The sequence below is a fragment of the Aquarana catesbeiana genome, linkage group LG08, assembly GCF_042186555.1.
Source record: "Aquarana catesbeiana isolate 2022-GZ linkage group LG08, ASM4218655v1, whole genome shotgun sequence".
NCBI classification, from domain to species: Eukaryota; Metazoa; Chordata; class Amphibia; order Anura; family Ranidae; genus Aquarana; species Aquarana catesbeiana.
This window is the reverse complement of record NC_133331.1, coordinates 196099744-196118450: the sequence shown is the minus strand read 5'-3', so window position 1 is coordinate 196118450 and position 18707 is coordinate 196099744. Positions and strand designations below refer to the sequence as shown.

The 18707-nt window shown below is 41.1% G+C and overlaps 1 protein-coding gene across 5 annotated transcripts in view; it reads right to left on the bottom strand.

The window, feature by feature from the left end:
• Positions 1-18707, bottom strand: part of KAT6B (lysine acetyltransferase 6B) — a 228609-nt gene that overhangs the window by 77276 nt on the left and 132626 nt on the right. For all 5 annotated transcript variants that reach the window (XM_073596770.1, XM_073596768.1, XM_073596772.1 and 2 more), the window contains one exon: positions 7926-8050. In XM_073596770.1, the coding sequence (XP_073452871.1) occupies positions 7926-8050 (125 nt within the window). The remainder of the gene's footprint in view (positions 1-7925; positions 8051-18707) is intronic.

Below are 18707 nucleotides of genomic sequence, written 5' to 3'. Positions count from 1 at the left end.
GTGGGGGCATTCGACAGGAGGGAGGGGCCAGGAGCAAGTGGGTACCCGAGAGAAGAGGAAAATCCAGGCTGCCCTGTGCAAAACCATTGCACAGGGAAGTATAATATGTTTGTTCATTAACCAGTTGCCGGCCGCTGTACGTCGGCACAATGGCATGGGCAGGCATAATGGCTTACATGTATGTCCCTGCCTGCCCGCGGGCGGGGGGTCCAAATGCCCCCCCCCCCCCCGGTGCCTGCGGCAGTCGGATTAGCTCCAGGAGCGATCCGTGATGAGGGGGAGGCCAGTGATTCATGGCCATCCCCTCACGATTGCTCCTGGCAAATGACAAACGATGACATCACTTCCTCTGCTTCTGTTTACAGTTCAGAAGCAGAGGAAGTGGTGTCATCGCTCCTCGTGAAGCCTTTTCTTTCCAGCTTCCAAGGAGAGAAGACACCCAAGTGCGTGCACTACACTTACAGTAGAACATGCAGGCACACTAATCACCCACCGATCACCCCCCCGCACCCCCTGTCACAGTGACACCAATAGCAGCTTTTTTTTTTTACTGATTACTGCATTGGTGTCAATTGTGACTGTTATAAGTCGTAGGGCAGTTAGTTGTAGGCCCCTTTAGGTCTAGGGTACCCCCCAATAAAGGTTTAACCCCTTGATCACCCCCTAGTTAACCCCTGTCGCCAGTGTCACTAAGCAATCTTTTTCCGGATCACTGTTTTAGTGTCACAGGTGATGCTAGTCAGCCAGGTAAGTATTTAGGTTCAGTGTCAGGTTTTTATAGCGTCAGGTACCCCTATATACTACCTAGTAAAGGTTTTAACCCCCTGACTGCCCCCTAGTTAACCCTTTCACCAGTGATCACTGTATAACTATTACGGGTGACGCTGGTTAGTTACTTTGTTTTTTATAGTGTCAGGGCACACGCCGTTTATTACCTAATAAAGGTTTAACCCCCTGATCGCCCGGCGGGTGATAGAAGTTAGGTTTTAGGGTCAGATATGGTCTGAGTTGTCCCAGGCAGCGTCAGGTTAGTGCCGGTACCGATAACATCAACGCACACAGCATACACCTCCCTTAGTGGTATAGTATCTGAACGGATCAATATCTGATCTGATCTATACTAGCGTCCCCAGCAGTTTAGGGTTCCCAAAAATGCAGTGTTAGCGGGATCAGGCCAGATACCTGCTAGCACCTGCGTTTTGCCCCTCCACCCAGCCAAGTGCAGTATCGATCGATCACTGTCACTTACAAAACACTAAACACATGACTGCAGCAGTCAGGCCTGATCCCTGTGATCGCCAACAGTTTTTTTGGTACAGTCGTTGACAGTCAGGAGCTTTTTTTACCTATGAGTCTCACTACTGTACCACTAAATTTAGAGCCCAAAATGGCAAATCGAAGGTACAGTAGTGAAGAGGCCTACACGTTTCTGAGCATGACAGATAGTGAAGAGGAAGTCACTCATCTGTCAGATTCAGGCTCAGAATAGGGACCTGTAGACAGCAGTGGCTCCATGACAGATAGCTCTGACGACGGAGTTGTGATCCCTGCCAAGGTCAGGAGTACCAGACCCCAATCTTCTTCTGCTGGTGAGGTGCAAGAACCGCAGGGCTCTCATATGGAGCAGAGAAGTACTAGCGCCGCTACTCCTTCTGGTGAACTGACAAGCACCAGCGGCCTAGTACACCTTGGTCGTACATCCAGCACTGCAGTAACACTTGGTGACGTGGCGAGTCCCATAAGTGCAGTTCAAGCTGGCGAGGTGGCAAGCACAAGTAGTGTCCCGCTGCCACCAAAAAACAAAGACAGGCCCGTCGAGCCCATAGTGCCCTTCCTGCTGCATTCGCCAATCCTAATTGGGAACCCACCACTTCTGCAGCACCCGTACTGCCCCCATTCACTGGCCAACCCGGCATTCAGGTGGAAACAGCTGATTTTACGTCACTTGATTTTTATTCGCTGTTTTTCACCGAAGATCTCTATGGATCTATTGTGGACCAAAGCAATTTGTATGCTGGTCAATACATTGCCACTAATCCCCAGTCCTCCCTTGCCAGAGATTGGAAACCAATAACGGTTTCCGAATTTAAGATCTTTCTGGGCCTATCCCTCCTCATGGGCATAACCAAAAAGAGTGAGTTGCGGTCATATTGGTCCACTGACCCAATTCACCATATGCCCGTGTTCTCTACTTCCATGACCAGGGCACAATACGAGCAGATTTTGCGGTTCATGCACTTCAACAATGAACTCTGTCGTCCTCGTGGAGACCCTGGATACGATCGGCTCTATAAAATTCGGCCCCTCGTAAACCACTTTAAGGAACGTTTTGCAGACTTGTTTACTCCATCAAGTTGTCTGCGTTGATGAGTCCCTGATGATTACGTTTTCTGGCCGCTTGTCATTCAAACAGTATCTTCCCAGCAAGCGTGCCAGATACGGGGTCAAGATGTATAAGCTCTGTGACAGGGCCACAGGCTATACATGTAGTTTTATGGTTTACGAGGGAAGAGATAGAGCCGACAAACTGCCCTGACTACATAGGAAGCGCTGGCAAGATTGTGTGGGACTTGGTGTCACCCTTATTCGGAAAGGGGTACCTCTTGTACGTGGACAATCATTACACGAGTGTGCCACTTTTTAGTCACTTGTTTGATCATCAGATTGGAGCATGTGGTACCATGCAATCTAATCGTCAGGGCTTTCCCTAGCGGCTTGTAGATTCCCGTCTTAGGCTGAGGGAGAGAGCCTGCTTGAAGTGTAATAACTTGCTCGCTATGAAGTGGAGGGACAATAAGAATGTTTTCGTTCTTACCTCCCTTCATGCAGACATAATTACTACGGTGACTGGTGTTGTGGAGAAACCCCTGTGTGTCCACGATTATAATCAAAATATGGGAAGGGTGGAGCTTTAACGACCAGTTGTTGGCGCCATACCTAGTTGCCCGTAAGGCCAGACGCTGGTATAAAAAAGTGTCTATATACTTATTTCAATTGGCTTTGCTGAACGCTCATGTGCTATACAGAGCTTCAGGACGGCCTCTCAGCAAATAGCTTGGGGTGTCTACTTTCCAAAATGGGGTAATTTTTTTTGGGGGGGGGGGGGGGTTGTGCTATCTTGGCATTTTATGGCCTTAGAAACTGTGATAGGTAGTGAGGAGTGAAATCAGAAATTTACGCCCTTAGAAATCCTGAAGTGTTGCTTGGTTTTCGGGGCCCCATACGCGGCTAGGCTCCCAAAAAGTCCCACATATGTGGTATCCCCGTACTCAGGCGAAGCAGCAGAATGTATTTTGGGGGTGTAATTTCACATATGCCCATGGCATGTGTGAGCAATATAACATTTAATTTGTGCAAAAAAAAAAAAAAAGTTTGTAATTTTCCCGCAACTTGTGGCAAAATATAAAATATTCCATAGACTCAACATGCCTCTTAGCAAATAGCTTGGGGTGTCTACTTTCCAAAGTGGGGTAATTTGGGGGGTTTTGTGCCATCTTGGCATTTTATGGCCTTCAAAACTGTGATAGGTAGTGAGGAGTGAAATAAAAAATGTACGCCCTTAGAAATCCTGAAGGTGGGCTAGGCTCCCAAAAAATCCCACACATGTGCTATCCCCGTACTCGGGAGAAGGAGCAGAATTTATTTTGGGGTGTAATTCCACATATGCCCATGGCATGTGTGAGCAATATATCATTTAGTGACAACTTTTTGTAAAAATAATTTATTTTTTTTTGTCATTATTAAATCACTTGAGACAAAAAAATACAATATTCAATGGGCTCAACATGCCTCTTAGCAATTTCCTTAGGGTGTCTACTTTCCAAAATGGGGTCATTTGGAAAGGGGGGGGGGGGGGTTGTACGCTCCTGCCATTTTAGCACCTCAAGAAATGAGATAGGCAGTCAAACTAAAAGTTGCATAAATTCCAGAAAATGTACCCAAGTTTGTAAATGCTATAACTTTTGCGCAAACCAATAAATATACTCTTATTGACATTTTTTTTTACCAAAGATATGTGGCTGAATACATTTTGGCCTAAATGTATGACTAAAATTGAGTTTATTGGATTTTTCTTATAGCAAAAAGTAGAAAATATCTTTTTTTTTTCCCAAAATTTTTGTTTTTTTTAAGTTTATATCGCAAAAAATAAAAATTGCAGAGGCAATCAAATACCATCAAAAGAAAGCTCTATTTGTGGGGAAAAAAAAAAGGACGCAAATTTCGTTTGGGTACAACATTGCATGACCGCGCAATTACCAGTTAAAACAGCGCAGTGCCAAATTGTAAAAAGTCCTCTTGTCTTTGGTCCGGGGCTGAAGTGGTTAAAAAACAAAAACAAAACAAAAAAAAAAGACTTTACAATCACTTTAGGATAAAGTGGGGGAAAGATCAGTTAAGCTCATACCTGTGCGGGTTTGCGGCCCACGTTTGCACGGGACGGCAGCCTGCTTTTGCGCCATGCAACTTCCCGGAGCCGCAAACACGCTGTGGGTTAAGATGCGTGGATGTGCTATTAAGAATGAATGGCAGCCCCGCACGTCTCTACAGAACAGCGTGATTTGGCTGATGGTTCGAAAACAGCTGTGATACCCATAACAGTGGTACACTGGGTGCACATCTGGGTAGAAGCCAGTACAGGCACTCAGATCACTTTTGCATTTTAAGCCAGCTGTCAAAGTTTAAAAACAGGCTTACAGCTGCCATTGTGGCTCCTAGCTTGTTTTCAGTCTCCTACTGCACTATCCATAATAGATTACAGCAGTGCCACAAATACAGTTAAAATGTACCTGCACTCAGATCAAAAAGTGGAGAAAATAGTATATTTAATTAAAGCAAATGTGATACAGATATGGACAGATTCTTTGGTACCCTTATGGGTCAATAAAACAAATACTTTATTCTTCTGAAAAGTGACAAAATTAAAGAAAAATTTTGTATACCTGCTTGCCTTTGGTATGTCATAGAACAAAGCAAAGTGTGAAGAGATAAATATTGCTTATTGCATGAAGAGATTCTAAAAGACTAGGAAAGATTAGTTGGTACCCTTAGAACAGTTTATAAATAACTGAACCATAGTGAAATTTCAAACTAAAGCTGGTCACAGGCGCATAAAAATTCGATCAGCGTGTGGCCCTCCCTGTTCAACAGAAGCCGATATTTAGAGTAACTTCTGTCAAATGGACAAGTTAATCAGTGTATTCTGACAGTAGCAGAATGGTAGACAGGCAAAGGCAAACTTCCAGGGAGATACAAGATGCATGCCAAGGTCAAAGTAAATCATTGACTGATCACGCCCATCCATCCATTTTTTGAGCAACAGTGTGCTCAAAGGAAAAAGACCCAGGAGGACTCCACATAGGAATACAAACACTGGGTCTATTTCTTAGGCTATATGCAGAGACATTAAATCCATGCTTGAATTATCCTTTATGACGATTTCTTGACCTTCTCAACATTGATTTACGGTTTGGACATATTAAATGCTCTGCAACTGACTATACTACTGATGTCTATATATTATAGATGCAATGTCCTGGATCTGCCTTTATCTGGTTTAAATAAAATATATATAAAAAAAAAAAAAAATACCAGACTGGAATTAGCTAAAATGCATATTGAGAAGCCGCAATAATTGGCTTTTGGGAGAATACTCTTTGGGCAAATGATACAAAACTGGAATGTTTAGCAAGTGATATTAGCCCTTTGTTCACAGAGGGAAAAAAAAAAAAAATGAAGCATTGGGGGGAAAAAAAAAAAGAAATCTGTACTACTACTGTGAAACAAAAGTGACTTGGTTACATTTTTAAGTTGCATCGCTACATCTGGCACAGCATGCCTTGAATCTGTGAATCTGCGGTGGAAGGTCTCAAACTGACAGCTATGCAAATTGTGTGATTGCTTCTCTTTTACACTGGTGGTTGGGGGTGAAAAACACAGGTGGCTTTATCGTTCTCCCATCCAGCCACTGGAACTCTAACATTACAACCTGACAGGGCTGTACACATGCCACAGCCGCGATGACTTGTTTTGCGGCTTTTTTTTTTTTTTTTTTTTTAACTCGAACTGCAGGATTTGACAGGCAGCACTCGCCTATTGACAGCAAATCTTTGTCTCACAATTACAATGCAGTCCCACTATGTTAAAAGAAATATACAAGCACCAGGAGGCAACAGTAGCACCTCCTGAACACCTGCCAGCCACTGCTATACCACCCTCTGAAAAGTGATCCACAGCAGACTGCTTTTCATGGGGCAGCAAGCATTACTTTCTTTCTGAAAGAGCCCTAAAGGATATACAACCAAATATTAAGTTAGGGATCTCATTACTGTTGTCCATGTCATTTTCATTAGTTTTATTATTTAAATTATGTTAAACCAAAAATCGAAAGCAACATCAGTTTTATTAAAAAAAAGAAGTGCGTGATTAAAAAAAAAAAAAAACCCCCACAACATTCATACTCACCTACTGTGGTTGCAACATCGATCCGATCAGGAGTGTGTTGGATGTATGTAAAAGTACATAACAGTATTTCCTCTTTGAATAGTGGCTGCTTTGTAGATTCAAGACCTTTATGGTTATTTTATACATGCACTGACTTGACTCTCCCTTCTAGATTGTAAGCTCTAACAAGCAGGGCCCTCTGATCCCTTCTGTATTGATTTGTATTGTAGTGTACTGTCTGCCCTCATGTTGTAAAGTGCTGCGTAAACTGTTGCTATATAAATCCTGTATAATAATAATAATAATAATCAGTTTGAGTGTGCAATGTTTTATAGGATCCGATTCCAGAACAGTATTTCACATCCAATCGAAAATGCTTCAAAAGTTGGTGTCGGAAAGAAGCCAAAATTCCTGATCTCCACTGTGTAGCCTTCGCAAGCTGGAGACATACTACTTGGCTTTATGGAACTGTAGCTTTTAAGTAAATATTTGGTTGCCCCTCTGTCTCCAGAAAATGGCAATATAATAGTTTCTTTTAGCCAGTATTTTCTGGTGTTTTTGTATTTCAGCTTCAGATGAATCTCAAAAGTGAACTGCACTGACCAATGAAAAATGTACACATTTGTTCAAGATCAGGTAATCTAGCCTTGTAGTAATATTGTACTCATCATGATAACCTAATTACTCACATGCACAGCAAACATTAAAGTGGTTTTAAAGCCTCAAGGTTTTTCACCTTAATGCATTCTATGCATTAAGGTGAAAAGTCTTCTGTGCTGCAACTCCCCCCCAGACCCCGCCCTCCCTTTTCTTACATGAACCTGATGCAGAAATGTGCATGAGTGGAGAGCCTCTAGCCGCTGTCTTTCTCCTCAGACAGATTGATAGCAGGAGCCATTGGCTCCCGCTGCAGTCAACCAAATCCAGTGACACGGGAGCGGGACAATGGACACAGCAACGAGACTCGGAAGCAAGCCCGCTCAGTTGCCCCCATGGAAAGTGCCTTTCCGTGGGGGCACCCGATGAAGAGAAGGGGCCTGGAGTGCTGGCGGGAAACCCCATTAGAAGAGGATAGGGGCTGCTCTGTGCAAAATGATTGCACAGAGCAGGACAACATAGGCATGTTTGTTATTTTCAAAAACGAGGGTTTACAATCCCTTTAATTTGGCTTGTTTGTATTAAATTATTTATTTTGGTAAAGTTTTTATCCTAATAAAATATGTAAAAAAAATGATATATTTTCATACAATTTTTGTTGTGCTCCTTGTTTTGAAGGTAAAGTATGGCTTTTTCCTAGTTGTAAAAGCCAAAATTCCTATTTATAATAGCCCTTAAATGCATCACGTGACCTGCTGTTCCCCAATTCCTTAATGCAATATAGCTTTCATTTATTTTATTTTTCACATATTGCTACAAAAACACAAGTTTAACATATGAATAAAATGTCCTGCTAAATGAATAAAAGTAATATGGGAAATATTCACCTCAAAGGACAGTTCCCGTGCTTGTCTGAAAAGGTCAACATCTTCCTCGGAGACAAAGTCTGGCTTTTCTGGAACACAGATCAAATCCCATCTTTCTTGCTTGATATTCATCTTCAAGTCAGCATCTGACGTTTAAAGCAGAAAGACCACTGAAAGGCTCAGACACATTGTAAGTATTCAACTGAGAACAGTGTAGGTTTGTATATAATGGAGGTAATAGCAGTTTTATTTTAAAGCCAGTCAGCAGTATTAGCAGTGCAGACAGTATTGCTAAAACACAAATATTCAAATCGGCAAATCGGAGGTCTCAGTGTGCTCCCAGCAAGTACAGGTTTTTTGACACACAAGAGAGCTATACCACCTATTTTTTTTCCATTGTGACTCATTGGGAAGACTTTCCTTCACTTCCTGTTTCATAGCTACAACAGGAAATAGTCTCCAAAGTGAGGGAACCCCTCTTAGACAATGTCCCCATTGAAGATTTGGAAGATTTCTCCTTTATTCTTGTTCTGGTGACAACTCAGAATTTGGAATTTTATTTTATTCTCACCCATGCTAATGATCACCAGGACAAACCGAGAGAGAGTGGATATCTCTAACGGAGACACAGGCAGCAATACAATCCCTCCTGTTACTTTGCACTGCATGGAAAAACCAGTTTCGTTTTATAGGAGTTCAACCAAGTACTTACCGGTTGCATTATACAATCCCAATTCCACAAAAGTTGGGATGCTTTTTAGAATCTACATAAAAACAGAACGCAATGCTTTGCAAATCTCAAACCCATATTTTGTTCACTAGAACAAAAGAAAACATATCAAAGTTTAATTTGAGAAAATGTACCGACATCTCAAGAGCAACATCTCAAAAAAGTTGACAGGGCAACAAAAAGCTGGCAAAGTAAGTGGTACTAAAAAAGGTAGAGCTTAAAGAATAATTAGGTTAACTGGGTGTAAAAAAAATCTCTTAGAAAGTCAGAGTGTCTCAGAAGCTGGGCAGAGGCTCACCAATTTGTGAAAATTTACATAAAAAAAAAAAAAAAAAAACTGAACAATTTCAGAATGATGTTCCTCAGCGTAAAATTGCAAAGACTTTAAATGTATCATCTACAGTACATATCATCAAAAGACTCAGAGAATCTGGAGAAAGCTGTGCGCAAGGGACAAGGTCGAAATACAATACTGGATGCCCGTGATCTTCACGTGGTACGGTGTTAAAAATAGGCATGATTCTGTGATGAACATCACTGCATTGGCCAAAAATCACTGTCTGTGAACACAGTTCGCTATACCATCCAAAAATGCAAGGTAATGCTCTATCCTGCAAAGAAGCTATATCTGAACAGGATCCTAAAAAAAAGTCTCTCTGGGCCAAAGCTCATTTAAAATGGTCGCAAAGTGGGAAAACTGTGCTGTGGTCAGATGAATTAAAGTTTTACATTGCTTTTAGCAACCATGGGCCTGCATCTCTGATGGTATGGGGGTGGATTAATGCATATGGAATGGGCAGTTTACATGTCTGAAAGGTACCAACACTGAAAGATAAATCTAGGTTTTAGAGCAAAATATGCTCCTATTCAGAGGACATCTTTCAGAGAATGCTTTGCATATTTTAGCAGGACAATGCTAACCCGCATACTGTATGTATGATAACAGCACAGCTTTGCAGTAGAAGAGCCTGGGTGTTTAACTGGCCTGCCTGCAGTCCAGACCTTTCACCAATTAAATCTAGTTGGTGCCTTTTGAAACAAAAAATACGTCAAATACGACCCAGGGCTATTGAGCATTTAGAATCCTAAATCAGGCAAGAACAATCCTCTCCAAAAACTCCAGCAACTGGTTTCCTCAGTTTCCAGATGCTTACAGGGTGTTGTTAAAAGAGGAGGGGATGCTACACCATGGTAAACATTGCCTGTCCCAATTTCTATTTGAGACATGTTGCCACCATCAATTCAGTAATTACCAAATTACCCTTTTTTTATTTCTTAAAATGGTACATTTTCTCAGTTTAAACATGGTTTAGGAGATTAGCAAATCATTGCATTATGTTTTTATGTAGATTTTACACAGCATCCCATTTTTTTTTGGACTTGGGGTTGTAGTTTGCTGGTACCCTTTCAGTCATCTTTGTTCAAGAAAGTGTTCAATATGCCATTGTTAAACATTCTAGAGTAATATATTTACCCTAAGATGAAATTGTAACCTATTTAAAGTGAACCTTTACACAATGTTATCAGAAGTACATATTGCAATGAAAAAAATACAATAATATATACTATTTTTGTATAACTTTATTTTTATTAAAATGCCCAACTGATGGAAGTTGCCAGTCAGATACGGGCTGCGTGCCAGTTCCAAGGCAGATACTGACAGTGATAAATGTTCAGGTCTTTTAATGCTCTGAAATGAGTATGCAGCGTCAGAAAGGTATTTACCTTGACTGCAGAATACTTTTACCAGCAACTACCAGTAAAATAATACTTGTGGTAGGTAGTGAAGACTAGCCAAGTAACAAAAATCAAAGCAAGTTCTGTAAAAGGGCTGGAAACACGCCTGGAAACACGAAGGGATCTGTGTATTAAAAAAAAAAAAAAAAAAAAAAATGTACTGTGGGGATGTCTTAAGAATTTGCATGGGTAAAATAAATGATCACCGTATAGTCTGTAAAATGATTATCTACGATAAGCAGCTCCATAATGCAATTTTTAAAAAAACATCTCAAAAAAAGCAACAAAAAAAAAAAACAAACACACATATGATCATTCACTGTGCTTGTGTGAATGCTTAAGACATCTGCAAGATAAATGGTTTATACAAAGACCCTTAACTGTCATACTCAATTTCAAAAACTCTGGAAATCAGAGCATTGTCAGCTTCAAATCCCTTGCCTTTAAATGCAATTTGTAGTTGGCAATAGAGTGCTTAAAGCAACATTTTACCCATAAACAGCTTGACAAAAATGTATTTTCTTTAACAAAAGAACATATATTCCACATGAATATTTACACGATAGAAAATTAGCTTGTGCTGTAAATAGCCTCCAGCATTGGTTCTGTTTCTTCTTGCTGGAGGCCACTATTTTGTTGAAGCCCAGGTCAGTCACTTCCTTAAAGTGATTGTCAAGTCTCTTTTTTTTATTAAAAAGAACAAAATATATCTATACTTATCTGCTCTGTGTAGTGCATTTGCACAGAGCAGCCTGGATCCTCCTCTTTTCGGGTCCCTCCTCAGCTCTCCTGAATGAATGAATGAATGAATGAATGAATGAATGAATGATTTGTAAAGCGCTGCAAATGCGAACTGAATCGCCTCAAGGTGCTAAATGCATTAGTGTTGACCAGCTTCTTAGAAGAGGAAGGTTTTGAGTTTTTTCTTGAAGGCCAGATGGTTTTCTTCCATGCGGATGTGAGTCGGAAGAGCATTCCATAGCCGAGGTCCCTGGACTGCGAATCTGCGTTCTCCCCTTGCCCCTCCCTCGTGTTGGGTGCCATCACAGTAAGCAGCTTGCAGTGGGGGCACCTGAGTCGAGTCACAGCTCCCTGTGTCCACTCAGATACGGAGCTGTGGCCCCTTTCTATTCTCATTGGCTGACTGATTGACAGCAACAGGAGCCAATGGTGCCACGCTGCTGACTCAGCCGAAGAGCAGGGCCCGGACGGCCGAGATTTTCCTACATCGATGGAGCTAGAGAGACCTCAGGTAAGTATTAGGGGGGCTGATACACACAGAAGGCTTTTTATCTTAATGCATAGAATGCATTAAGATGAAAAAAACTTCTGCCTTTACAACCCCTTTAACACACTCCCACTCTCCTTAGTTCAAAAACTATATGTCACTTTCTGTCTTGGCTCTAGAGAGGTAGGCTTTTGGCTTTTTTTTTGCCAAAGCTCCTAAACTCAACTCCATAAAAGTCTGTGTGTCCATGTACCCATAGGGTTTTAGCAAAGTTTAGGAGCTGCCGCCTTTAGGTGAGGTTAAACCTTCTCATGAACGGGGAAGAATCGCGTTCAGGATAGGAACGTTTTGACCGCCGGCCACAGAAAAACGCGGCAAAAACATTATGTTTTACCGTTGCCAGGGTAGGCTAATGTACATGTAGCCTTAGAGTGCTAACATTCTCAGGCTGCTTCCGAGTAGGGAGAAAGGAGAGAATACCAGGGAAGTAAGAGAAAACACTTTGCTTGTAAGTTTAACTCTTGTGTGTCACTGGTAGTAGAGTTTGTCCTGTCACCTCCCGCTTTTATTTTCTCTTTCCTTAATTTGTGTTCCCTCAGCACATTGTGTCATTCCTCTTGTATCCTCTCTCAGCAGCAGTAAATCTTTAGGCTGTCAGCAGATTGGCCTCAAGTGAATTTCTGATTATCAGCACAGTGCCAAGAACACAGGAGAACTGAGGTTGTGCGGAGCAGGGTGAGACAGTGCCTTACTGTATTTTAAACAGTACAGGCACTTGTTTTTAAATGTTTTACACAGCTATACCTGCAAAAAGGAGCCAGCATGGAGTTATTGATCAGTTTTAATTTTCTGACTAAAGTTCCACTTTAAAGTATAACCATAAGCAAAAAATGTTGTTCGCTTTGGATAGAGTGGTGATGGGTTAAAACAACTGTCAGGTTTTTATTACTATCTGTGTCCCTGTTGGGGAGATTCACCCTCTCAAATAGGTGAAAGTGGGTAAAATACAAAATTTGGAATTGTCACTACAACAGAAACAGAGGTGAAATCTTCCAATGCAGACACGTGTTCCCATGACAACTGCTTAAAAGGGGATTTCCCCATTATTGAAATTACATACTCTCACTTTCAGTTAAGCCTACAGACAGGAAGCGAAATGTCCCTAATCAGACAAAAATCGGAAAAAAAAAAAAAAAAAAAAAAAGAAGAACACACACACACAGGGGTTTTAGCCTCCCTTACTCTATCCAAAAAATAGGAATTTTGCGGTACCTGTAAATTCCATATATTGGAATACACTATGGGACATAGGAGTTGAGTCTTACACCATGTGTTATTATACCGCTACCTTCAAGTGACTGCACACCGGCAAAATGCTTTGCTGGGACCTCCCCCTAGTGAACCCATATAACCCTGCCCACTTTGTGAGGCTCTAGTTAACTAGCAAGCAGATCATACAAAATAGAGGGGGGGGACTTGTGCCCTGTATTGTACTTAATGTACTTAACCTAATGTACAGTACAGGACACAGAAATTCTTAGATCCTGGGATGTCACAAAGCAATTATTTAATAGGTGTGCAACAAATTAACCAAAAACAGACATGACAGGCCTACAAGACAAAAACCCCAAATTGTCAACGGGCCTCCTCAAATCAGCAGAGGCTCAAACAGCCACCTGTCAAAAAAATGGATGTGAAAACGTGAACATGGAAACAAGCTGGAGGCCCTGCCACTTCAGGGGAAAAAGCAGGTGCTAGGTGCTGTAAAAAGCCCAAAAGTTCCAATATCTTTGGGAGAATGGGCTCAGGTATGGAAGGAGGCACTAGAAAAAGGCAAAATAACCAGTCAGCCGGAAAAAAGAAGGGCAGAGGGACCACCATGTAAGGAAATGGAGGAAGAGGTCAGTTCCCAAAGGGAGATGTGGCAGGCAGCAGAGGACAATCTTGACCGTCCCTATAAGGTGAATCGTAAATTGTTCGACATGCCTTCAAGGCAGGACATAGGAAGAGAGAATAATATTGCCACAGAAAGAAAGAAGAGCCCCCAAGTAAGCAAGATGGGCTGGCTTCAAGGATACCTGGTCTCCATGAAGCATAAGATAAAAAGGACGCTACTGAGATGAATATAGGACGAGCCAAGGAAGATCTAAGGCTACCAGGAGCAACAGCGAAAAGGCGGCTCCATTCCTACAGAGGCGCCGACAGCGTAGGCAAACGCACCCAAGAAAGGCCCTGGAGGGAGACAAAGTTGCAGCAAGTGACAAGGAGCAACTTCTGGCAAGGAAAAGTATGATGCACCAAGGGGTAGGGGTTTGGCAATTCCAAACAAAAGTTGTAAGATGAAGAGCAGGAACAAGTTCTGGCATTGGGTTTCCCTATCATTGCACTAGGCAAGAACTTCCTCACACAAAAGATTGCAGAGTATTGGGAAAGCGATCTGCAAGCCCCCAGGAAAAAAATTCATCAAACACATCCAACCTAGAGCTTAGAAGATGACGACCTGGTAAACACAAAAGTGAATTGATAATGCAGGGAAATCTCTAGGTAAGAGTTTGTAGAGCAGTCATATAATCGAAGTTTAGTGCGAGGCAGGCAAATGGCAGGGCACCTACAGACCACTTTTGGAGAAGGAAACAAAACACAAAAAAAAATAGTAGTACTGAGGACAGGCGCAATGTGACTTTTACCAGTACTAAGCCAGGTCACACAAAAGGCCAGGTTTTTGAGAAGACGAGAGCAGAAAGGCTTCTCAGCCTGTCAAACAGGCAACTTGGTCATCTGCAACTTTGATATGGGGAAGAAGGGTAGAGTTCAGGAGTTGTAAGCATGGAAATGAGTAAAATGGGTTTCAGGTAGTGGAGCTAACTTCCACACATGGTGATGAGGAAAGTCCCAGTGACCTTGAGTGGAGAAAACTGGCCATGGGCAGTCTTGAAATACCACCAGCATAACCTGAGAGAAATTCTCCTGGAGAGGCAACTGAGGGGTACTAACGAAAGCATGTTTTTGACTATGAGCATCATGACAAAAATGTCAGGATTGGACTCAGATACCCTTGGCAATGCATGGTCAAGGGAGGATCCCAAGAAGAATTGCAGGGTCAACCGAAAGACAATGTGGAGTTTGACAAATCATATTACTTATGCCGGCTTTGCAAAATAGTATGGACGAGGACAAGAGCTATCATCTTGCATAAAGAATAGGGTTATCTATTTAAAGAGACAGCTTGCTATTGTGTACTCCACTTTAGTTTGCCATACACAGAGCAATAAAAAAGGTGGAAACAGCTGGCTGCAGGGCAGAACCTGCTGGAGCAAAAGATGACGTCAAAAGCTTCCAAGCACCCATTATCTGAACCATTAAAAGAAGGAATGCCCTCAAAAGAAACATACTAGTGTGAGAATGGCTGGGCCAACAGTGGGAAAAGTCAATAGGATAACAATGCCAGAAGGGGTGAATAATCTCTTGAATTTCCAGTCATATTATATATATATATATATATATATATATATATATATATATATATATATATATATATATATATATATATATATATATATATATATATATATCTCCCAACTGGATTAATCAAGAATAGAGAAAAGCTTTCTAGGACTTGCCTTTATTTTGTGCCTATAAAAGTAAGAGAGTACATGAAGGCTCAGCAGCACTAGGAGTATCCAGAGACTTCGATGCACTCTTCCAATCGATGAGGTAACCACAGCCAGTAAATGGCAAAAAGGTCTACATGCTGAAACCTAGCTACTGCTGTAATATTGGTGATTGAAAAACTTAGGCACCATTCGCTAAAATGTCGGAGTCCCCTTTGCCTCCAGCAAAAATAAGTGCGCTAGGCAGGTTGTAAAAAACATGAATATACTGTACTCAAGGGAAGAGAAGCCAAAGAGCAGTTATGACTGACAGCATCGTTTCCAGAGGGAGCAGTAGTCTCTGCGGTAGATCAAACAGTGAGAGAATTATGCTTCAGTCAGACAGGCTCTTCAGTGAGGGAGCCCAAATTGAGGGATAGAGCAGTGTTGGCAATCAACCTGAGAGGAACTTGGAGTTTCCTCAGGGCTTGCAGCTAAATTCTTATTTGTGCCATGTCCTTCAGCTCCCAAGTGCCTCTAATCTGCTATTGCCAAGTAAAGATCTTCCACTGGAGGGTACTCATGGAATGGATGTGGACTGAAGGAGTTCAGCGTGTCCAGCATTAAATAATTTCAATAATCCATGTGTTAACCAACTTCCTAACAGTTTGTGTACTTTGCATAGTGGTGTATCTTGTAGGATTAAAAGTACATATTGTAATTATACTACAAATCAAATTAATGACCCAACAAAACATGTATAGGAACCAGTTTGTAAAGGAACAGGGAAACATTGTCTTACTTTATCCATATTGCTGGTCACATCCAGGTGGGCATAACCCTAAAGGGGTCTTCAGGGTCTGGGTGCCATTGGAATGGACCATGGCCCTGGACCTTGTGACTAACTCACTTGTACCACATACCAAGGTGAGTGTTGAACAAAGTATCCAGTGCACAAAGCAAACATTACAGGCCATTCCTGCTGTTGTGGGGTCCAGGTACGGTTCCCAAGATGTATATTGAGAGTATTCGATCTAGAGATTGCTAATAAGCCATAAGGCAATAAGCAGTCATGTCTTGATAGAAGTGTCAGTCGAAAAAAAAGTGGGAAAACTGGTGAGATATAGAAATAAACCTTCTCTAACAGGAGGAGGGGTCCATCACATAAGGACACAAGCAAAAAATTAGACCCTTGTGTAGCGGGCAGGGTTATAAAAGGTATACATTAGGGGATGGTAAAGCTATTTGCCAGTGTCCAATCACATGAAAATAGCAGCATATAACCCATGGTCAATTCCTATAAAGTTTTGACTTTAATAATCTAAATTGTGTATGTGTGGTGGGATTTTCTAGGTGCCATTATCTGCAACTCATGTCTCTGAAACATGTCTGAATAAAAAAAATTCAAATTTTATCATAACAAAATTCATGAAATTACATATAAAATCAAGGTGGAAAAAAGAAGTGCTTAATCCTCACGCAAGAAGATATAGATTTCCACACCCTATGTTCCATCAAATATCATAAATACCAACAGATCTTGTATAACATATGACGTTAGTCTTGTGGACAACCCAATACGTTTCGATTAAATCTTACTCAGGGTTTAGAGTGATTATTAAAAGATATTATTAAAATATCAGAACATTCAACAAATACTGTACAACACTGATAAAGATACAAATTTGCAGGGTCAGCCATATGTTTAAACCATTGTCAAATCTCTGCGTGGTCCGCTTCTGCCCCTCCAGATGCAACAGACATGCTCAGAGGATAAGATTATAGGAGGTATATGATTAAGATTATATGATAACGGTATTAATATGATCTCCCATAATCTTACAGGGGGTCCTCTGAGCAACCCTTCGTGCGCATCTCTGTTGTCTCCTGAGTGGTTGACAGAACCTGCAAATTTGCATCTTCTTTGTAAGTGTTGTATTATTGAAGGTTCTGAACGTGGTCAATATGGTTTAGAAGAGTGATAACTAAGAAGTTTAGATATTTTAGACACTCTATCCCCTAAGGATTAATCCATCAAAACATGTTGGGTTATCCACAGGACTAAAATCAAATGCTATACAAGAGCTGTTGGTATTTATGAGGTTTCATGGAATATAGAACGTGAACATTTATATACTCTTGTGTGGCAATTGAGCACTTTTTAGCCTTGATCTTATAGGTAATTGCATCAATTTTATTATAATAAAATTTGAATGTTTTTATTCAGATATATTATGTGTCAGAGACATGAGTTGCAGGTAAATGGTGCCTAAAAAGTCTAACCACACATACGCAATTTAGATTACTGATGCTAGTTGGGATATTGGCACGAGTTCCTCCACTTGTATAAGTATGTGAAAGCTTTGCCTTTAGATATTCTTAATGTATGTATATAGAAGCTTCTTACTAAGAGCCCTTGAAAAACAGCAAACAGGAAAAAGGTGGAAGATCATTATTGACTGTACAACGATGCAAACATTAGTTAGCAAAGGCTGCACAAAATATGCAATGCTCAACAAAGAGGAAGTGAGTACATAAAAATAGATCAACAATGTGTGATATTTTCCATCTTCACTGATTGAGGTCATAAAAATCATCATCATAATGCAACAGTCTACAGTCACTTGTAAAATATATTATGCTCTATATGAAATGCTTTATAAATAACAGTAGACAGGACTGTGCTACAAATGAAGATGTTAGGGAAGGTATGCCCGGTCCTTTTTTTTTAGTTTATATTTGAAAGGCTGAGAAGCCTTGCTCGCCATTCATTTTGAGTAGAGAACTATCTTATTTAAACTCTTCCAATTTTGGTACATTTGTTAAGTTGGCCATAGATGAATTTTTTTTTTGGTGGAGATCAGTTGATCAAAAAAAACCCCCCAAAACAAATTCCCCCATCCACACATTCGAGGTGGATAGGGGAAACCCCCTGCTGCTCTATTGTATTCCGGCAGAGGGAGAACGCTGCCGCCAGAATACACTGTTCTGCATCCGATAGGCTGGCAGCACAGTTTGCTTTTTTTTCAAAATATGCTCACAGTCCTGTTCCGGAGAAGCTGAACTAGTCAAATTTCGATCCATTTATGGCCAGCTTTACTAGGACAGTGAGGGCAATTCATTTGTGGTTGACTGAGAAATATTGTTTTGTCCCCTTCTATATTCTTGCTTGCTACATTGGTTATCATGGCAGTGCTGGGGGATTCAACTGTTGTAGAAAAACTACATTCACATCAGTTTTGTGTGTTACTCCATGTGCACTAGATATGCCCAACAACATATTGAACCTTTTTATGCATTATAAAGAATCACTTTCAGCTCATTTGAATGATACAGGTCAATAGTTCAAAATGAATGCGAGAGCTATTTTTCTAATAAGTGTAAGTGCAAGGAATCTGGTGGGAAAAAGTCCTATGAAAAAAATGTGGATTTTAACAAACAGCTGGAAACATGTTACACAATCTGGCATGAATGTGCCAAGGTTATCACCAGCGCACAAAAAAGTCCTCAGGAGCTGA